The sequence below is a fragment of the Pan troglodytes genome, chromosome 14, assembly GCF_028858775.2.
Source record: "Pan troglodytes isolate AG18354 chromosome 14, NHGRI_mPanTro3-v2.0_pri, whole genome shotgun sequence".
NCBI lineage: Eukaryota > Metazoa > Chordata > Mammalia > Primates > Hominidae > Pan > Pan troglodytes.
The window spans coordinates 55337699-55361558 of NC_072412.2; the positions used below are offsets into that span (position 1 = coordinate 55337699).

Consider the following 23860-nt stretch of genomic DNA (forward strand, 5'->3'; position numbering starts at 1 on the left):
ATAATTCTATCATTAGTTGTTAATCCATTGATGATTGAAACAAAAAAATGATCTTCCTTGTTAATTTCCTAATTTTGGAGCTACTGGACTAATTACATAGAAAATATTCTATGTTGTGAGTAGCTGGAACTACAGGTGCGTGCCACCACACCCAACTAATTTTTGTATTTTTAGTAGAGACAGGGATTCACCATGTTGGCCAGGCTGGTCTCGAACTCTTGACCTTAGGTGAATTTTTTGAAATTTAGTAAATATATACTACAACTCTTAGCAAGTATTTTCAAAATTTACTTTTAAAAAGGGGGTGGGGAAAGGGTACAGGAGAATGGATGTCAGGAACTATATACTACACCAATGAGCATGACATTGATTTGCAAAAATTCAAAATATGGTTATTTAAACACTTAGAAAAAATAAGCTAATTCCAATTTATCCTTCAGGTTTCAGCTTAAATGTTATTTCTTCAGACAAGTCACCTTTGAATGCCCAATTTTAAAAAAACCTCACTCTGTTAACTTTCATGGCTATTTTTCCTCCATAGCATCATCCACAATTTGTAAGGATATATTTGGTTATGTGATTATTTATCTAGTGTTCACCTCCATGAGACAATTGCTCAAATGGTAATGCTTGGTTGAATAACTAAATGCATTTCTGATGAAGACCTTATGAATGTAGTTAAAATGAGCTTCTGGCAATATTGTTGTAAAACTACAGATTTGAAGAGCTACCTAGCCCGTGTATGAAACAAAGTGTGTATTTAAAATAATTCTTAAATAATAAATGCACAAGTCTATTTCTAGTGACTCTAAGAGAATGTGTACTTTCAGAATCAAGACCTCCTTCCTTCTCCCTATAACTGAAAAGTTTCAAGACGGTAATTTTTTTTTTTTTTTTTGAGACAGAGTCTCGCTCTGTCACCTAGGCTGGAGTGTAGTGGCGTGACCCTGGCTCACTGCAGCTCCTGCCTCCAGGGTTCAAGCAATTCTCCAGCCTCAGCCTCCCGAGTAGCTGGAACTACAGGTGCATGCCACCACACCCAACTAATTTTTGTATTTTTAGTAGACAGGGTTTCACCATGTTGGCCAGGCTGGTCTCGAACTCTTGACCTGAGGTGATCTGTCCACCTTGGCCTCCCAAAGTGATGGAATGACGGCATGAGCCACCGCACCCAACCCAAGATGGTAATTCAATATAGGAAGGAGTTTTAGGAGTGAATTACATGAGGAAAAGTCTAACCTAAGACAAACACCAAAGATCTGAAATAAGTGTTAAATTTATTTTTTAAAAGATATATGTATAGGCCGGGCACGGTGGCTCACGCCTGTAATCCCAGCACTTTGGGAGGCTGAGGCGGGCAGATCACGAGGTCAGGAGATCGAGACCATCCTGGCTAACACGGTGAAACCCCATCTCTACTAAAAATACAAAAAATTAGCCGGACGAGGTGGTGGACGCCTGTAGTCCCAGCTACTTGGGAGGCTGAGGCAGAAGAATGGCATGAACCCGGGAGGCGGAGGTTGCAGTGAGCCGAGATCACAGTACTGCACTCCAGCTTGGGCGACAGAGCGAGACTCTGCATCAAAAAAAAAAAAAAAAGAAACGTGTAAAGAAAGAGAATTCACTATTATTTTCTGGATTAGCAATTTAAGTATTTGTTTCAAATAAAATGTGTTCACATGAAAACACAATTTGGGCCAGGCATGGCAGCTCAAGCCCGTAATCCCAACAGAAGGACGATTGTTTGAGTCCAGGAATTCAAGGCCAGCCTGGGCAACATAGTGAGACCTAGTCTCTACAAAAAATAAACAAAAATTAGCTGGGTGTGGTGGTGTGCCTGTATTCACAGCTGGGTGTGGTGGTGTGCCTGTATTCATAGCTACTCAGCCAGCTGAGGTGGGAGGATCACTTGAGCCCGGGAGGTCAAGGCTGCAGTGAGCCAAGATCACACCACTTCACTCCAACCTGGACAGAGTGAAACGCTGTCTCAAAAAAAGAAAGAGAAAAAAGAAAACACAATCTGATGAAGGTAACTCTAAAATCCTCCAAAAATAATGGAAGAAAATACAATAAATTTTAATAGCAGTTGCTTTCAGTTGGGAAAACACAAGGTTTTTCTACTTTTCTACTTTTATTTATTTCTGTAAAGTATCTTTAACGAGGATGTGTAACTTTTACATAAGCAAAGGGAGAGGAAGCCCACAGAAAGAGGATGTCAAAGAAAATGTATCTAACTTCATCAGATGTTATGAGAATTTCAGTGATGGTAAAGTGCTTCACACAGGGCCTAGTACCCTCTCAGTAAATGAAAGCTATTATGAATAAGTACCATGATAAAGTATCCAGTGATGTGTGGTTTTAGGGATGACCACTAATTTGCCACAGTATTTTCATTATTCAAGATACACAGAATTTTAACATCAGAAAAATCTAATTACTTTTCTTTAAATGTAAATCAACCTTACCTTCCGCAGTTCCACTGTCACTTCATTTCTATGTCTTCGCATTGTCTAGAAAAGAAAAACAAAGATTACAAATGTATCAAAATACGGATACTGCTAGTATATAAAGATCTCAGCTGGGTGCAGTGGCTCATGCCTATAATCCTAGCACTTTGGGAGGCCGAGGCGGGCAGATCACTTGAGGTCAGGAGTTCAAAACCAGCTTGGCCAACATGGCGAAACCTAGTCTCTACTAAAAATACAAAAAAATTAGCCGGGCTTGGTGGCAGGCACCTGTAATCTCAGCTACATGGGAGACTGAGGCAGGAGAACTGCTTGAACCCGGGAGGCGGGGGGATGCAGCAAGCCGAGGTGGCGCCAGTGCACTCCAGGCCTGGGCGACAGAGCGAGACTGCATCTCAAAAAAAAGAAGAAGAAGAAAAAAAAAAAACTCAGGTATTTGAGTTAGAAGTCATTTAATATTGGCTGGGTGCAGTGGCTCACACCTGTAATCCCAGCACTTTAGAAGGCTGGAGGATCACTTGGGGCCAGGAGTTCGAGATCAGCCTGGCCAACATGGCAAAACCCCATCTCTACTAAAAATACCAAAATTAGCTGGGTGCAGTAGCACGCCCCTGTACTCCCAGCTACTCCTGGAGGCTGATGCTCAAGAATCGCTTGAACCTGGGAGACGGAGGTTGAAGTGAGCTGAGATCATGCCACTGCACTTTAGCTTGAGTGACAGAGCGAGACTCTGTCTCAAAAAATAAATAAATAAGAAATTTATAATCTCAATGACTGATACATCTTATACTTTAAATGATGAGCTACAATTAGTTAAAAAGCCAAATTCTGTATTTACTGGATATCTGTTGGTTAATTTTGTGGAAGGTGGGACTTGGCTGCCTAGGACCCATTTCCCTGCCCTAACTGTACCCAGTCATCTTTGGGGAATTACATCCTTCCCATCCTGTAGTCTTAATGAGACCTAAAGTGGCTCACTCTCTCCTAGCTTAAGTAGGTCACAAGACTCAACTACACTATCAGAATTATCTCCTCTATAACTCTGAATCTTAAGGAGAAAGGGAAAAAAAGGCACATTAAATTCCAAAGGAAGAATTTTGGACAAGGTAGTAAATAATGCCTATATCCTTGACTTGCTCAATTCCCAGTTCTTCCATTTCTCTACTCATCTTATGAACTACCTTACATTCTTCCAATGAATTATGGTTTTGCTTAAGTCAGCCAGGGATGGTTTCTGATGTCTGCAATCAATGAATTATATCTCTAATGATTCATATTTTTAAAAAGTAAATTCATTGCCATGGCCTTAAAAACATGAAAATAAAAATAAGTTTGAGATAGATGTTTTGTATCAAAAGGTAAGGTATCCTTCTGAGTTTAAGAGGATCTATCAGGCATGCCTTATGGGGAAACACTGAAACAATATATATCTCCCCTCTAACATACTGATATAATGGATTCTTTTATTACACATATAAGCATGGTTACATCTTTATATTATTGGAATAAAGGCTATATGGTCATGGTATATTATTATTTTAATATACTGCCAGGTTCAGTGTGCTATATTTTATTTAATAATTCTTGTGATATCTCTTTCTTAAACCACAGTGATCTTAAGAAAAAAAAATCTCATAAAATCCAAATTATAAAGTTTGCTAACTATACTGAAATAATCTAGATATAAACTTAAACTTAAATACAGATACATATTAAATATAAACAAAACTGCCAAACAAAATTCAAATTAGTCATATTCATTTCATGTGATGGAATTATATACAGATAAAAACTATTATCCCTCCCTGATAAGGTTCGACACTAGAAAGAACCTTGAATTTAATTCTATATTTAGTATGTTTCTATATTGTGACTTTAGTACTATTAATACAGAGAATGTCTTACGCATAAGTTCATAAAAATGACAAATGTTGAACAATCTTCAAATACCAACATTAATGAAGTGTTATTTGACAACTCTATAAGCTATCTTTATTCACTGGAAGATTAGAACTCTACCACTGTTAAAAATTTTACCTAAATGAATATTTACTTCAATTTTTCCTATAACTGAAAAGAAAAATATTTTCATTGCAATATTTGCAATACTTAACTATTTATGAATTATTAAAAGATGATGCATAACAAAAAGATCCAGGCAGCATATCTGCTCCAAAATATGATTTTCTGCTCTATCATCTTAATTCACACTAAGATATTTCGGTATAGACAGAATTAGTGAGTTAAATTCTGAAGAACCACACTAAATTAGGAAACCACACTTAAGAGGTGATTAATTTAATGTTTTAAACACCCCTAAACAGGAGTTAGCTCCCAGGTAGTAAGTGCTTCGAATATGAACATCTCAATTTATAGACACTGGTTTGATACTCTGCATAAGGAAAGTTGGAAATAGATTTTTACTGCTAAAGTAGAACAGTTATTCAAGATATACGAATTGACTAGAAATACAGGCACCTCAATTCTTACTCGTTTGGGGTCTAAGAATCCGGCAGGCCCTACAGCACAACTTCAGAGAAGTTTCTGTGTCTAGAAACCCCCTTGATCCTGTGTTCCATCCCTTCTTAGAGAACTGTATCACCTAATCCTAGTCAGAACACTGTGGTATCTGCTTAGGGTTGAAGTTTTCTTACAAGGTGGTAATCTCCAGTCTAAAAGTACTATACCCATGAAACGAACCATATGACTTTTGTGACTGCTTACTAATACATATTTATATATGCAGCATAATTCTAAGATTTGTGTATATAACTCACTAGTAGCAAAACTTCAAAGGCGAAAGTATCTGTTACCCTCACCTATCTCTAATAATTAAAGACCACTTATTCACCCGAAAGAATCATATAAATGTAAATGGCCAAACTCACTTAGGTCAGTTAAGAAGAGGAGGTACTGACTACCATACCTAAGTACCTCTGAGTTAGTCATGACTTACTATGCTCTTTGTTTAAATTACAGAAAAAGATGGACTCCCTTATATTCTCCCTTATATTCTTCCCAAGTGATCTCATCTACCCTCATGTCTGCAATTACTGCTTCATGACCACTCCCAAGTATCTATTTTTAGTCCACTCTGTCTCTTAAGCTCCTAATCTATAAGTCATTCAAACATTCAACAAAAATTTACTCAATACATTTAAAATACATTGGGCAATACATTTGCCAACCGGGAAGCAAGTACAGAATTCACAGTCTAGCACAGGGATCGGCAAACTATAACCTGTGTATCAAATCTGGCAGGCTATCTGTTTCTGTAGGTCCCAACAGGAATGGTTTTTACATTTTTTAAGTGGTTACATTATAAATGATATTAAGTACCTACATCATGCTCTTATTTTTGCCTCTTTGCCCTCAAATGCTAAAATATTTACTATTTGTCCTTTTAAGGAAAAGTTAGCAGACTAGGTGCAGTGGCTCACGCCTGTAATCCCAACACTTTCGGAGGTCGAGGCGGGAGGATCACTTGAGCACAGCCATGCTCAGCTGATTTTTCATTTTTTGTAGAGGTAGTATCTCATTGTGCTCATGTGTGCACCTACAGTTCCAGCTACTTGGGGGAGCTGAGATGGAGGATTGCTTAAGCACAGGAAGTCAAGGGTGCAAGGAGCCATGATGGTGCCACTGCATTTCAGCCTAGGTAACAGAGTGAAACCCTGCCTTGGAAAAAAAAAAAGGTTTGCCAGCACCTGGTCTAGTGGAAATGAGAGTAATAATGAGTGATAAAAATGTGTTAAGCTGGCTGGGCACAGTGGCTCATGCCTGTAATCCCAGAACTTTGGGAGGCCAAGGCAGGCAGATCACCTGAGGTCAGGAGTTCAAGACCAGCCTGGCCAACATGGTGAAACCCCATCTCTACTAAAAATATCAAAATTAGCCGGGCACGGTGGCGCACGCCTGTAATCCCAGCTACTCAGTAGGCTGAGGCACAAGAATTGCTTGAACCTGGGAGGCGGAGGTTGCAGTGAGCCACGAGTGGGCCACTGCATTCCAGCCTGGGCAACAGAGTGAGATTCTGTCTCAAAAAAAAAAAGTGTTAAGCTTGAGATAGGAAAGTAAATGTTAAGATCTGTATCAAGAGGAGGTATAATCAGAGGGACAGAAAAAAGCTCCCAAAAGAATTAAAATATGTGCATATGTGTGTTAAGGGCTGGAAGAGAGATGGTTTAAAGGCTTCAAACTCAGTATGCTTAAAACTAATATACTGGTTCCCTTCCTAACACCCTCACCAAAAAGATCCCCCACATCTCCTCTCCTGTCAATACTCCTAATGTTAGGAAACTGTACAACCATCCAAATAGTTTCAAGAGACCAATCCTGGAAGACTATCCCTGTCTACTCACTTTCAATCCTCTGAAATCAAACAAGTCAACCAGAACAGGATTCAAACCTCCCAGCTCCACGGCCACTATCTAAGAGTAAGCCACCATCATCTAATCTGGACTACTAAAATAGCCTAACTAGTCTCCTTCCATGCACTGAATCAATTTTCCACAATGCAGCCGGGGGGGTTCTTTTTAAAATGCAAAATCTGTGTCATCTTTCTCTTGAATAAAATGTGTCAATGATTTTTTTCATCTCTTGGCATCCCCTGCCCCACACAAAAAATGTCATCAGAATAGCCAAACTTAAACTCCACAGACAAAACCTACAAGAGGGCCAGGCACAGTGGCTCATGCTTGTAATCCCAGAACTTTGGGAGGCCGAGGCGGGAGGATTGCTTGAGCCCAGAAATTTGAGACCAGCCTGTGCAACACAGTGAGACCTGTCTCTACAAAAAAATTAAAAATTAGCCAGGTGTGGTGGCGTGCACCTGTGGTCCCAGCTCTTCAGGAGGCTGAGGCAGGAAGATGGCTTAAGCCCAGGAGGTCAAGGCTGCAGTGAGCCATGATCATACCACTACACTCCAGCCTGGGTGATAGAGACCCTGTCCCCAAAACAAGCAAACAAACAACACCTACAAGGTTGGGAGACAAAGTATTCTAACGAATTCTCAAATACAAGCAGGGTCTGGTTAAATCACCAGCTACAGGATTCATATGCATATATGCAGAAGAAAATGGAAGGGCAGAAGTTATGGGGCGATTGAAGACCCTGAGAACAAGAGAACTCCCAAATCATGAATGACTAGAGACTTTGGAAAGGCAACTTGAGAACAGTTGCAAATGGAAGGGATCTTTTGCACACATCAACATTGTTAAGTATGATGGAGCTAGACACAAAATCAAAGAACTAAAATCCTCTTCCTGGACAATGTCCTACAATGAACAGAGCCAGACCTCAGAAAATAGGATAATGCCACCCCCTTAAAAAAAAATCATCTTGTAACAAACAACAGAAGAAAAAGATCTTGAGTGGTGAAACTAGAAAGGCTACCCTGACCCACTTCTTGCTCTTAAAAGTTCAGGAAAATCTATCAAAAAATGGACAGGAAAGGATTGGCGTTGAAGCCCATGCTGTAAGAAATGAGAGAATAGGAAACAGAGTGTTGCTACTGAAAGCCTACTGAAAAGACATATACACAAAAGTGATAAAAACTATCCTAGAAAATGATAGAAAATGTGAAATAACATTATCAATCAGAATTAGAAAAACTCAGAAATGAGGTCCTAGCAATCAAAAAAAAATTAGAAATAAAGCAAAAAATTATTTCAGAAAGGAACCTAGCCAAGAGCAATCTTAAGAGCCAGTAAACAACAGATAATGCTTAAGAGAAACAGACTATGTAAAGAAAAAAACTGTAATCAGAAATGAAGGTGAAAATTATCAGAAGGGCTGGGCACGGTGGCTTACGCCTGTAATCCCAGCACTTTGGGAGGCCGAGGTGGGCGGATCATGAGGTCAGGAGATCGAGACCATCCTGGCTAACACAGTGAAACCCCATCTCTACTAAAAACACAAAAATTAGCCGGGCGTGGTGGCGGGCGCCTGTAGTCCCAGCTACTCGGGAGGCTGAGGCAGGAGAATGGCATGAACCCGGGAGGTGGAGCTTGCGGTGAGCCGAGATTGCGCCATTGCACTCCAGCCTGGGTGACAGAGCGAGACTCTGTCTAAAAAAAAAAAAAAAAAAAAAGAAAATTATCAGAAGGAAGTGACAATAAAGGCACTTAGATTTTAAATTCATATAATAAAGACTCTTCAAATAAGAAAACCGAAGCAATGAAATAGAGCAAATACTTAAAACTATAAATAAAAAAAAACTTCCTGAAATTAGAAGACTTGAACTGAAATACTGAAAGTACACCCAAGTACCTGGGGAATCCATCCAGAAAAACCAACACTGAGAAATATACAAGTGAAACTAACGGACTTCCAAAAAGAAAAGAAGAGAAAATTGCATCTGGACATTAGGCAAAAAATATTGAAAATGTGAATCAAGGACTTTATATCCAGTCAGAACCACTAAATTTAAAGTATACAAGTGGCAAAACAACTGTTATAAACACAACTCAAGGACTACTGTTTATATATGAGCACTTTCTGAAGAATCTAATAGAGAATGGTCACCACACAACCAAAATAACTGGAGAGACACTGATAAAAGGTGACCGTGAGCAATGAATTTATTTACCTGTAGAACTAAGATTAAATAGTCCTTATAAGGTAGGCCCAAACCCTGGGCCGTGAACTGGTGCCAGTCCATATAGCCTGTTAGGAGCCAGGCTGCACAGCAGCAGGAGGTGAGCATTATGGCCTCAGCTCCATTTCAGATCACGGTTGGCATTAGATTCTCATAGAAACACAAACCTTGTTGTGAACTGAGCACGTGAGGGATCTAGGTTGTGTGCTCCTTTTGAGAATCTAACTAATGCCTGATGATCTGTGGTGCAACAGTTTCAACCCGAAACCATCCTCCCCGACCCGCCATTCATGGAAAAACTGTCTTCCACAAAACTGGCCCCTGGTGCCATAAAGGTTGGGGACCACTGTTATAAGGGAAAAAATATAGTATTTAACTGCTACATGCCCTGACAATGTAGACACAAAATTGAAGAGGAAGACAAAACATGCATATGAAATACTGAGTAAGTGGGCCAGGTGCAGTGGCTCTCACCTGTAATCCCAGCAATTTGGGAAACTGAGGCGGGTGGAGCATTTGAGGCCAGGAGTTCAAGACCAGCCTGGCCAACAGGGTGAAGCCTCATCTCTACTAAAAATACAAAAAATAGCCGGGTGTGGTGGCGTGCACCTGTAATCCCAGCTATTCCCGGAGGCTGAGGCAGAGAATTGCTTGAACCTGGGAGGTGGAGGCTGCAGTGAACTGAGATCACGTCACTGCACTCCAGCCTGGGTGACAGAACAAGACTCCATCTCAAGAAGAATAAAAACAAAAAAACAACTAAGTGTATTGATTGCCTTATTAACTATTAACTGGTGAGAAAAGGAAATTGCATCACATCAGATGCTGAAGTAGAGCAGAAAAGAGGTTAAAGCAGTGCTGAGAGAGAAATTTAAAGCACCTAATGCAAACATTAAGAGAGAAAGTCTCAAATCAATAATCAAAACTCCCAGCTTCGACACCCTACAACATAAAAAGCAAAACAAACCCAAAACAAGCAGAAGGAATAAACAGAAATCAATGAAATTGAAAACAAAAAAGTAGAGAAAATTAATGAAAAGCTAGTTCTTTCAAAAAAAAAAAAAATCAGCAGACTGGCCAAAAAAAAAAAAGAGAAAATGCAGAGTTATAATATTAGAAATGAAAAAGGTACTATCACTACAGACTTTGCAGACATCAAAAGAACAAGGGAAAACTACAAACAACTCTACACACACAAATTTGACAATTTAGATGAAATGGACCAATGACTCAAAAAGCAAGAACTATCACACCTCACTCAATATGAAATACCTAATTTGAATAACGCTGTTAACTATTAAGATGATTATATTTGTAATTTTAAAACTTCCCTTCAGGGTTTGGATGGTTTAACTAGAGAATTCTTCCAAATGCCTAAAGAAGAACTAACACCAATTTTATATAATCTCTACAAAAAACAGATGGGTACACTTCTCAATTCACTTTATGAAGCTAATTACAAAATTACCTGAATAACAAAACCAGAAAAGACAGCATTAAAAAAAAAAGAAGAAAAAGAAACTGCAGGCCAATATTCTCAATGACTGCAGATACAAAAATCCTTATCAAAATGTTACCAACTAGAAGTCACTATACTAGCAGGCTTCATTCTAGTGATACAAGGCTGGTTCTGTATTTGAAAATCAATCAATATAAACCATACTAACAGACTAATGAAGACAAATCAATGATTATATTATTCAATGCAGAAAAAAATGACAAAATTCAACATCCATTTATAGTAAAAACACTCAGAAAAATAAAAGCCTAGAGTTAACATTCTAGTGGTGAAAAGTCTGAATACTATGTTTCCCTAGATTGAGAACAAGAAAATGGTGTCCACTCTCACCACTATTATTCAACATAGTATAAGAAGTTCCAGCCAGTAAAATAAGGCAAGAAAATAAAGTAAAAGGCATATAGATGCAAAAGAAAGAAAATAATCCCAGCCAGGTGCTGTGGCTCACTCCTGTAATCCCAGCACTTTGGGAGGCTGAGGAGGGCGGATCACGAGGTCAAGAGATCAAGACCATCTGGTCAACATAGTGAAACCCCATCTCAACTAAAAACACAATTAGCTGGGCGTGGTGGTGCACGCCTGTAGTCCCAGCTACTCGGGAGGCTGAGGCAGAGGAATCGCTTGAACCCAGGAGGCGGAGGTTGCAGTGAGCCGAGATCGTGCCACTGCACTCCAGCCTGGCGACAGAGGGAGACTCCATCTCAAAATAAAAAATAAAATAAAGAAAACAATCAATTATTTGCAGAAAAGATGATTTAAAAATTCCAAGGAATATACCAAAAACTTTCCAGATCTATTAAGTGAGTTCAACAAGGTCACAGAATACAACATAAAAATCAATTGTATTTCTATATACTAGCAATGAACACATAGACACTGAAATTAAAAATACAAACAACAGCCGGCTGTGGTGGCTCACATCTGTAATCCCAGCACTTCGGGAGGCCGAGGCAGGTGGATTGCTTGAGCCCAGGAATTTGAGATTAGCCTGGGCAAAATGGCAAAACCTCATCTCTACAAAAAAAAGCAAAAAAAAATTTAGCTGGGCATCGTGGTATATGCCTGTAGTCTCAGCTACTGGGGAGGGTGAGGTAGCAGGATCTCTTGAGCTCGGGAGACGGAGGCTGCAGTAAGTGGAGACTGTGCCACTGCACTCCAGCCACAGCGACAGAGATAGACCCTGCCTCAAAACAAACAAACAATGCTGGATGATGGCTCAAGTAATCCCAGTGCTTTGGGAGGCCAAGGAGGGAGGACTGCTTGAGCCCAGGAGGTCAAGACCATACATAGCGAGACTCAGCTTCTACAGAAAATTTAAAAATTAGCCAGGTATGGAGGCAAGTGTTTATTGTCCTAGTTACTTGGGAGGCTGAGGCAGGAGGACCGCTTGTGTCCAGGAGTTCAAGGCTGCAGTGAACTATGATTACACCACTGCACTCCAGCCTCAGTGACAGAGCAAGATCCTGTTTCTAGTTTAAAAAAGAGAAAAAATGGAGGGGCATATTGTGTTCATAGATTGGTAGACTCAACTTGGTAAAGATGTTGATTCTCCTCATACTGATATACAGGTTTAATGCAATTCCTATCAAAATCCCAGCAATATATTTTGCAGATACAGAAAGAATTATTCTAAAATTTATACGGAAAGGCAAAGTAAGTAGAATAGTTAAAACAATTCTAAAAATGAAAAACAAAGTGGAAGGAATCAATCTAGCCAATTTCAAGATATATTACATAGCTACAGTAATAAACATTGTGTGATATCAGTGGAAGAATATACACATTGAAAAGAACAGAGAACCCAAAATAAGCCTACACAAATATATCCAACTGATTTTTTACAAAGGTGCAAAAGCAATTAAATGGAGGACATCAATAGACTTTTCAGCAAACAGTGCTGGACCAGATAGATATTGACAGACAAAAATATTAACCCTGACTTAAGCCTCACACCTTAAAAAAAATTTAATTAAAAATAAATGTGAAACTATAAACTTTTAGGAAAAACCATAGGAGATAATTCTTTGGGATCTGGGGCTAGGCAAAGAGTTCTTAAACTTGACCGTAAAAGCATGATCCATAACAGAAATAGTTGGTAAACTAGACCTCATCAAAATAAAAAACTATTTTGCTCTTTGAACACCCATGTAAAGAAGATAAAAAGAGAAGCTAGAGACTAAAAAAAAAAATTTGCAACCACATATCCAAGAAAGGACTAGTATCTAGAATTAAAAAACAAAAACAAAAAACCTCTCAAAGCTCAACAGGTAACCAACCAACCAATGGAACTAGAAAATGGGCAAAAGAAATGAAAAAATATTTCATGGAAGAGGATATACACATGGCAAATAAGCACATGAAAAGATGTTCAATACTATTAGCCATTAGGGAAATGCAAATTAAAACCACCATGAAATCTTATTATACATCTAAAATTTAAAATTGTGATACTTTCAAATGCTGGTGAGTATGGGGAGTTTTCATACATTGCTTGTGGGAATGTAAAATGACAGCACCTTTGGCCATTTCTTAAAGTACACATGTAACAACCACAGGACCCAGCAACTACACATTGGACATTTATACAAGATAAATGAAAACTCATCTACACACACACACACACACACACACACACACACACACACACCTGTACGCAAATGTTTACAACAGCTTTATTCTTAATAGCTACAACCTGGAAACAACCCAGGTATCCTTCACGCTTAAACTGTGGTACATCCATACCATGGAACACCATATAGCAATTAAAAGAAACAAACTGCTGATACAAGCAATGACTTGGATGAACATAAATACTGTACGAGCATCTTGCAAGATGTTACCACTGGGGAAACTGGAGAAAGGATAAACAGGATCTCTCTGTGTTATATTTTACAACTGCATGTCAATCTACAATCACCTCAAAATAAAGGTCAGTTTTTAATAAAAATTTTAAAGGATATACATCAGATGCTGAGGGGGAAGGAAAAGAGAAGGTCACAACTAATTTCAATAATGTACATGATGGGGAATCAATAGAAAATAACTAAGAAAGAGAGGACTAAAGAAAACAAAAACAAAACCACAAACTAAAGGCCAAAAGTATACTAAAACAAAAAATAAAACAGATCACATACAATGACTATTTTACACATAAATATATAGGTGATGACAAGGAAACTAGGACTTGACTTTAAAACCATGAAAATAAACTGTGTATGTATATGACAAAATCAAATTTAACAAGAAAAGCAATCCCTAAAAATACAGAAATGAACCTAAACGTGTATCCATTTGGTAGCATAATCACACTATCCTGTGTAACTTTTCAACACAGCAATTTAACCCTGCATCTCCAGTTAACCCTAAAGAGAACTACCAGGAAAACTCCAAACTGTTCTCGGTAACCCTATTACTGGGTGCAGCGCTGCTGGTGTTGTTATTCTGAGACTGTTATGTGTCTATGTGGAATAAAGCAAATGAGTAAAAATGTCATATTCTATTATTCCTGGTGTCAGAAAAAAACAGGAAGTTTGGCCTAGGAGAAAGACGGATATATGATAGAAGTAGTTTAGTAAAATCCCATAGTCCTGAATTTGAATTGGAATATCAATATATGCATTATATGTGTGTGTTTATGTGTGTATGTATGTATATAAATATGCATATAAATATGTATACATATAAATATACATACACACACACACAAAATTTTGTTTTAATCCTATATCTATCCACCCCAAGATGTCTACTTGGAGATGTGTATCTCCAACGCCTAGAAACAGTGACCAAATCAGTGAGTGCATAGACAATACTCTCAAAAATACCACCAATAGCAAACAGAACTGGTTCATTCCAACTAATGGGCAGAAAAGGTACAAGGTAAGCCTGCAATATCTTAACATACCAAATATCAAAGATATTTACGAGACTAGAGTCTTGTAAAAACTACTCAAGAGCTAACATGAAGAGGCTCCAAATGTTCAAAGACAGTACAATTATTATCAATTATCAATAAGACAATGAATTCAAACACATAGATTTCAATCTGTAAATCCAGGAAATGGAAATAAAAACCCAAACAACTAAATTGTCATCACTGAAGGATGATAATGAACTACCTCATTATTTTGAAAACTGATAAAGGAAAAGAATCAAGCATTTATTTTACTGTTTCTAAACAAATTTTATCATGGGGTAATCTAACCAATTAATAAATTAGAGGAAGGTTTCTCTTAATAGATGTAGTCTAGCTCAGCTGTTCCCAAACTTTTTGGCACCAGGGACTAGTTTCACAGAAGACAATTTTTCCATGGACTAGGAAGTAGAAGGAGTGGTTTCAGAATGATTCAAGTGCATGACATTTATTGTGCACTTTATTTCCATTATTATTATATTGTAATATGAAATAATTACACAACTCACCATAATATAGAATCAGTGGGAGGCCTGAGCTTGTTTTCCTGCAACTAGAGGTCCCATCTGGGGATGATGGGAGATGGTGACAGATCATCAGGCATTAGATTCTCATAAGGAACATGCACCTAGATCACTCGCATGTACAGTTCACAGCAGGGTTTGTGCTCCTTTGAGAATCAAATGCAGCTGCTGATCTGACAGGAAGTGGAGCTCGGGTGGTAATACAAGCAATGAGGAGCAGCTGTAAATACAGATGAAGCTTCACTTGCTTGCCTGCTGCCTACCTCCTACTGTGCAACCCAGTTCCTAATGGGCCACGGACTGGTAGTGGTCCAGGGTTGGGGATCCCTGGTCTAGCTTAAAGAAGGAGTGATAGATTATCACCATTTTACAAATCCTAGTAAATAACAGACTTAGACAATGTTCCTCAGTGGTGATGTCAACATAACAGAAAGAGACAGCCAGACACTACGTGCCTTTCTGATGGAAGAGAAAACCATCACATATGATGCAGTCATGTTCCCAATTCCCCCAAATCATATGAATCTGATAAAGCCTCCAGCTTCAACTTTGAATTTACAGGAAATACAGAGGGTCAATATACATGTCAAGTGACATGATAAAATGTAAAATCCAGCCGGGCACGGTGGCTCATGCCTGTAAACCCAGCAATCCAAGAAGACTGCTTGAGCTCAGGAGTTCAAGACCAGCCTGGGCAACATGATGAAATCCCATCTCTACCAAAAATACAAAAAACAACTCAGCCAGGAATGGTGGTACATGCCTGTGATTCCAACTACCCAGGAGACTGAGGTGGGAGGATTGCTTGAGCCCAGGAGGCAGAGGTTGCAGTGAGCCAAGATCACACCACTGCACTCCAGCCTGGGTGACAGAGTGAGATCCCATCTCAAAAAAAAAAAAAAAAAAAAAAGCAAAATTCAGATTATGAGAACCTCCGTGAACCCAGTTTCTCCAACAATAAAGTGCATAAAAAAGACAAAGATGGTGAGATTAAGAGACCATAAATTAAAAAGGAGACTTTGAGTTCACATCAATCAATCAATCGCAATGTGTGGACCTTGTAATAGTTGATTCCAGGTGTCAACCTGACTGGATTAAGGGATACCCAGATAGCTGGTGAAAGCATTAATTATCCTCAGTGGTTCAGACAGCACTGAGCTCGTCCCTCTTCTGCTGAAAGGAAAACCCAGGCGGTCAGGCATTTGATTAGAATGACTGGGCTGTCCCAGTGCCTGTGAGGGTATTTCCTGAAGAGACTGGCATTTGAGTTAGCAGACTGATAGGGGAAGTTTCACTCTCAATGTGGGTGGGCAGCATTCAATAAGCTGGGGCCCAGATGGAACAAAAAGAGGAGGCAAGAGTAATTCTTGCTGTCAGAACTCCAGATTCTATGGTCTTCGGATTCCAGGACTTGCACCAGCACTGCTGCCCTTTCCCCCCATGATCACATTGGCAAGTGTGATAATGGTATCGTGTTTTTAAAAAGAATTCCTATATTTTAAATAACATACATATTCTTAATAACAAAAAAGTAGGACAAAAACAGTATATGTTACTTCTGAAAGACGTCATACTTTGGGAGGTCACCTGTTCTACAACAACTGGATCCTGGCTATTAACAGAAAAAAATATTTTTTAATGCAGTGCTGATGTCATATAAGTAGTAGAGAAGAGGGTCCCTCTCCCTCTCCCCACAGTCTCCCTCTCCCTCTCCCCACGGTCTCCCTCTAATGCCGAGCCGAAGCTGGACTGTACTGCTGCCATCTCGGCTCACTGCAACCTCCCTGCCTGATTCTCCTGCCTCAGCCTGCCGAGTGCCTACGATTGCAGGCGCACACCGCCACGCCTGACTGGTTTTCGTATTTTTTTGGTGGAGACGGGGTTTCGCTGTGTTGGCCGGGCTGGTCTCCAGCTCCTAACCGCGAGTGATCTGCCAGCCTCGGCCTCCCGAGGTGCCGGGATTGCAGACGGAGTCTCGTTCACTCAGTGCTCAATGTTGCCCAGGCTGGAGTGCAGTGGCATGATCTCGGCTAGCTACAACCTCCACCTCCCAGCCGCCTGCCTTGGCCTCCCAAAGTGCCGAGATTGCAGCCTCTGCCCGGCCGCCACCCCGTCTGGGAAGTGAGTAGCGTCTCTGCCTGGCTGCCCATGGTCTGGGATGTGAGGAGCCCCTCTGCCCGGCTGCCCAGTCTGGGAAGTGAGGAGCGCCTCTTCCCGGCTGCCATCCTGTCTAGGAAGCGAGGAGCATCTCTGCCCGGCCGCCCATCGTCTGAGATGTGGAGAGCACCTCTGCCCAGACGCCCCGTCTGGGATGTGAGGAGCGCCTCTGCCCGGCCACGACTCTGTCTGTGAGGTGAGGAGCGTCTCTGCCCAGCCGCCCCGTCTGAGAAGTGAGGAGACCCTCCGCCTGGCAGCTGCCCCGTCTGAGAAGTGAGGAGCCCCTCCACCCGGCAGCCGCCCCGTCTGAGAAGTGAGGAGCCCCTCCACCCGGCAGCCGCCCCGTCTGAGAAGTGAGGAGCCCCTCTGCCCAGCAGCTGCCCCGTCTGTGAAGTGAGGAGCCCCTCCGCCCGGCAGCCGCCCCATCTGGGAAGTGAGGAGCGTCTCCGCCCGGCAGACGCCCCGTCCGGGAGGGAGGTGGGGGGCAGCCCCCGCCCGGCCAGCCGCCCCATCCCGGAGGGAGGTGGGGGGCAGCCCCCGCCTGGCCAGCTGCCCCGTCGGGGAGGGAGGAGGGGGGGCGCCTCCGCCCGGCCATCGCCCCGTCCAGGAGGTGGGGGGCGCCTCTGCCCAGCCGCCCCTGCTGGGAAGTGAGGAGCCCCTCTGCCCGGCCACCACTCCGTCTGGGAGGTGTACCCAACAGCTCATCGAGAACGGGCCATGATGATGATGGCGGTTTTGTGGAATAGAAAAGGGGGAAATGTGGGGAAAAGATAGAGAAATCAGATTGTTGCTGTGTCTGTGTAGAAAGAAGTAGACATAGGAGACTCCATTTTTGTTCTGTACTAAGAAAGATTCTTCTGCCTTGGGATGCTGTTGATCTATGACCTTGCCCCCAACCCTGTGCTCTCTGAAACATGTGCTGTGTCCACTCAGGGTTAAATGGATTAAGGGCGGTGCAAGATGTGCTTTGTTAAACAGATGCTTGAAGGCTGCATGCTTCACCACTCCCTAATCTCAAGTACCCAGGGACACAAACACCGCGAAGGCCGCAGGGTCCTCTGCCTAGGAAAACCAGAGACCTTTGTTCACTTGTTTATCTGCTGACCTTCCCTCCACTATTGTCCTATGACCCTGCCAAATCCCCCTCTGCGAGAAACACCCAAGAATGATCAATAAAAAAAAAAAATTAAATTAAAAAAATAAATAAATAAAGTTTACACCAAGGCTGGCTTAAAAAAAAAGAGAAGAGGAGAGGTCGGTCAAGTTGAACCCAAGAGGGAAGTCATAAAAAGTAATTAAGTGAAATGAAAACTATGAAGGTAGCTGCCTATTTCATACTGGGAACAAATTAAGTCCTGACCCCTGATGCCAGGTTGGAGAGTTAAACCTAAATTAACACTTAGGTTATACAACATAAAATAACTACAGCAAATATTTCAGGAACAGAAAAATGGAAGTAAAATATATCAGCAAGCCAGAAGAAATGATCAGAAATGACCAGATCTGAAAAATAAAAAAAGAACCAAACAGAACTCTGAGATATGAAAAAATAATTATTAAGTTAGACACATAACCAAAATCAAGAACTGAACAGATGGGTTTTACAGCAAATTTAAAGTAGTTTAAGAGATTCTGTGAACTTTAAGACAGGTCAGAAAAAACCGTCAATTATGAAATAAAAGAGGGCCAAAGACGACAAATATAGAAAAGAGGGTAAGAAACATAAAGGATACAATAAAAAATACAAAACAGTGTTTGTTTGGGTTCCTCTGGACAGAAGCAACTGTTAGGAGATAATAGCTAAGAATTTTCCAGAATTGATAAAAAACAGTAAACCACAGATTCAAGACACCCAACAAACTCCAAGTGGGAAAATAAAAAGATTTCTTTTCCCAGGAGGAAAATATCCTAGAAGGAGCCAGAGAAAAACAGATTATCTTCAAAAAGCAACAGACTAAAAACTGGCCAGGTGCAGTGCCTCACACCTGTAATCCCAGCACTTTGGAGGCCTAGGTGGGCAGATCATCTGAGGTCAGGAGTTCAAGACCAGCCTGGCCAACTTGGTGAAACCCCATCTACTAAAACTACAAAAATTAGCCAGGCAAGGTGGTGGGCACCAGCAATCCCAGCACTTTGGGAGGCTGAGGTGGGAGGAGTGTTTCAGCCCAGGAGTTCAAGAACAGGCTGGGCAACATAATGAGACATCTCTACAAAAAGATTTTTAAAAATTAGCTGGGTGTGGTGCTGTGCACCTGGAGTCTCAGCTATTCGGGAGACTTGAGATGGAAGGATCGCCTGAGCCCAAGAGGTTGAGGCTGTGGTGAGCTGTGATTGTCCCACTGCACTCCAGCCTGGGTAACAGAGAGAGACCCTGTCTCAAAAAAAAAAAGAGTCAGTTTGTCAGTTTTTAGTCGGTTGGGTTTGTTTTGTTTTGTTTTTTTGAGACAGAATCTCGCTCTTCCTGTTTTTGTTTCCTTCTTATATAGTCCTCATACTTCATCAACTCTAACTCTTGTACTTCTATCCTGTTGCCCTGGTGAAAAGTTAACTCTGGGTTGTTTCAATTCTCACTCCAAAAGCTGAGTTGCTAAGTGTGCAACAGAAAAAATAAATTACTCAACCTCCATTATAGGTATAACAAATTCTAGGTCTCTAACCTCAATTAAGCTCTCAATGCTTACTGTCTGGAAATCTTTCCAGGCTTTCCTAGTTAGATTTTGCACAAAAAGCTACTGCTCAAGCCCCCTTCCAAATCCTCCTTCCTCTCAGCAGAAGACCAGGCCTCATATTTATTGAGAAAACAGAAACTATCAGATAGTAGCAACTCCCTCAACTTCCTAATGTGCACGTCCAAATCTCCTCCCCAATCCCAAGATCCCTGTCTCCTTTCATCCTATCACAATGACAGTGCAAGAGGTGGCTAGCTGTGCACTGAATCTAGTTATTCTCTCATCAACTGTCCCCTTGCTTCATCAATTATCCATCTCCTCTCTCCCATCTTTCAAGTATTCTATTTCCCATATCATGAGCATGCCCATGTCTTTCACTTAAAAAAAAAAAAGAACCTTTCTCAATCTACATTTTCTTCTAACTAGTTCCTGTTCTCTTTTGCCAAAATTTTTGAAAAAGTAGTCTAGACTGTCTTCACTTCTACTTATTTAGTCCACTCCATCCAAAATTCCATTGGCTCTGCTCTTGCCAACATTATCAGCAACCTTCCATTCATGGAACGCAATTCTTAATTACATGGTATCTTTGCAGGAGAACACTTCATTCATTCTCATCTCCTTGACTTCCATAACACCACATTCCTGGTTTTCCTCCTCTTTGGTCTTCCTCCTTCATCCATCCATGTTGCTCTTCCCAAGGTTTTGCCTATTCATCTAGTTACTCTACAAACCCTTTCTAGGTTATCATATATATCTCCATGGCTTCAATTATCAATTAAGTATTAATAACTCTGGATAATCCAGATTTGTTTCCTGATGAATTCTGAATTGTGCAGTAATATGTAACTTTTCAATGTTATAAATAAAATACATATAAGGGAAAATCTAGTTAATCTTTAAATACAGAAAAATATTCGTATCTGGCATCTAAAATGTACTATTTATTATTTTGCTCACCTGTATATATTCTAGGTTATGATTAATCAATACAGCAAAGTGGAACCATTACCTTTTTTGTCATAACAGCTTTGAGATATAATTCACTTACCAAACAATTCACCTAAAGTATACATACAATTCAATGGTTTTTAGTGTATTTCACTGAGTTATAAAACTATTAACACAATCAATTTTATCATATTTTCTTTTTTGAGAGGAGGTCTCACTATATTGCCCAAGCTGGTCTCAAACTCCTGGGCTCAAGTGATCCTCCCATCTATGCCTCCCAAAGTGCTGGGTTACAGGCATGAGCCACCGCGCCTGGCCTATATTTTCATCACTACATAAAGAAACCTTTTATCCTTTAGCAGACACTTACCATTCTACCCAGCTCCCCATCTCAGTCTTACAAAACCATTTATCTACTTTTTGTCTCTATAGATTTGAAAATGCTGACATAAAATGTCAGCTGTCAGACGTCAATCACCCCTCCAACTATAGCTCCCTTTAGCTAGCATCCTTTAAGTAAACTGCTGTATTTGTAAGTAAACAGATTTTGGTGTGTTCTGCAAGTCCCATAACCTTGGGAATTTAAGCAGCTTAAAATTTTAAGCCCGGATCTCTCTCCTGAACTAAAGTATCTCCTGGATCACTCCCTAGAAAACCCCACATGTTCCTTAAGACATTCAAAACTGAGTTCATCATTTTCCTCACTGGTCTTACTTAATTTACTGTTTTCACCTTATCTGTAGAAAACAGCACTCTCTAAAAGTGGGATATTCGACTACCTCAAAAAGTAGTTCCAAGAATTAAATAAAATAAACATTAATAAAAGCAGCTCGTGTCACCAAGCAGGCAGTCATCAATGTTTGTTTCCCTTTTCTGTCTACAGGTTGTAATCTCCATTTCCAATATTAAATGCCATTACTTTTCCTGTCCATTGAGGTTTTAACATCAATGATTTTTCATTTCTAGCAAAAGTTTATTTTTGTAGTACTTCTTAATGTTTTTAGGTCCTTCTTAAAATGATTCAATCATCTTAAAAATATTTATTTTACAGTCTTTCTCTGATTACCTCTATTGCTGAATTTCTTAGGAGACATAAGACTGACGTTTTTGGTGTCTGTATTATCTGTGATATATTTCTTCCTGTGTTTTATAATTTTGGATTATGAACCTGTTCTCTTCCTGTGCTAGTGAGACCATCCAAAATTTGAAACATTTAGCCTCTCTATAAGAGTAACTAAAAATCAAATAACTTAGAATCTAAATAGCAGAAATTATATTAAATTTGCTATTTGAATGGCATCCTCTCTGGAAGACAAGCATTATTTTGATCTAAAAAGTCTTTTCTAGTATGTGAAATTAAGAATAAATCGGAAACTTCAAACTTCCTTCTCTATCCAGTCCCACTGGTCTGCCAGTTACAGATTAAAAAAATATAGCAGGGGGTGGAGAAGTTTATTAATAAACCTAACATCAAAAATTAAAGCTTGTTTTACCCTTCCAAAAAAGCCTATTCCTACTCCACTGCAGACAGAAAATTCCATTGCGTTAATATTACAAGATATCAACTAGAATTTTTTTAAAAAATTAAGAAGGGAGTGAGATTTTTCACTTTACAAATAACTGAAATGGGATTCCTTTTTTTTTTTTTCCCTCTTCACAGAGGTAATCAAGTTAGGATTTTTTTTTTTTTTTTTTTTTTTTAATTTTAAGTTCTGACTGGAAAAAGAGAACTGGAAGTATAGGTTTAGGACTAAACACAGGACATTATGTCCTAAGAGTTTAAAATTTTAGAGCGATACCATGAAATAATTTAATGCAAGAATAATATCAATTAGGCCTGCGCAGTGGCTCACGCCTGTAATCCCAGCATTTTGGGAGGCCAAGGTGGGCGGATCACCTGAGGAGTTCGAGACCAGCCTGACCAGCATGGTGAAACCCCGTCTCTACTAAAAATACAAAAATTAGCCAGGCGTGGTGGCACGCACCTGTAGTCCCAGCTACTCAGGAGGCTGAGGCAGGAGAATTGCTTGAACCCAGGAGGTGGAGGTTGCAGTGAGCCGAGATCACGCCACTGCACTCCAGCCTGGCGACAGAGCCAAGACTCTGTCTCAATAAAAAAAAAAAAAGAAGAAAAAAAGAATAATATCAATTAAATTAGAATAAAAAGAACTATTACAAATTATATTTTCATTATCTTGATTGTGGTGATGGTTTCATCAGTGTATGTACGTGTGTGAAAGAGTATCAAATTGTGTACAGTTTAAAGCTGCTTTAAAAAATGTGATTCAAATTGCAAAAAAATCTATTCCTATGTACCTTCTTAGGTATTAAAGCCACAAGAGCTACACAATGGGAAGACCATAAGAGTGGCTCTGTCACTAACTAGCTATGTGATCCTGAACCTATTACTTAACCTCTCTGAACCCCAGAGTCCCCACTTATGAAACGAGGATATCACAATCTATCTCTGGGACAGTATAGTGAAAGTACCTTCCATAACAAGTCCTTACTGAACATCTACAAAATATGACTTGTTTACTGTACAAAGTAAAGTATACCTATATAAAGCATTCATTAAAACTTGTGCTTTATTACTAAGTTACAATGTGAGTACCAACAACAAACAAACCTACCTTACATAGTCCAAAATGTACATATCACTATTATATTTTTTCATCTTTCTACTTTCAAACTGTGTCTTTGTATTTAAAATGCTGCTACACAATCCCAGCACTTTGGGAGGCCAAAGCAGGCATATCATAAGGTCTGGAGTTTGAGATCAGCCTGCCCAACATAGTGAAACCCCGTCTCTACTAAAAATACAAAAAATTAGCCGGGCGTGGTGGCAGGTGCCTGTAATCCCAGCTACTCAGGAGGGTGAGGCAGGAAAATCGCTTGAACCTGGGAGGCTGAGGCTGCAGTGAGCCAAGATCGCGCCACTGCACTCCAGCCTGGACAACAATGCGAGACTCTGTCTCAAAAAAAAAAAAAAAAATGCTGCTACATAGAAGCCAATATGCACTGTAGCCAAAATGCACTACATAGTGCAAAATGTATTTAAAATGGA

The 23860-nt window shown here is 40.1% G+C and overlaps 1 protein-coding gene across 2 annotated transcripts in view; it reads right to left on the bottom strand.

Moving 5' to 3' along the window:
• The window catches only part of KPNA3 (karyopherin subunit alpha 3), a 92830-nt gene that overhangs the window by 44327 nt on the left and 24643 nt on the right, over positions 1–23860 (bottom strand). For both annotated transcript variants that reach the window (XM_016925292.4, XM_009426958.5), the window contains exon 2: positions 2466–2510. In XM_016925292.4, the coding sequence (XP_016780781.1) occupies positions 2466–2510 (45 nt within the window). The remainder of the gene's footprint in view (positions 1–2465; positions 2511–23860) is intronic.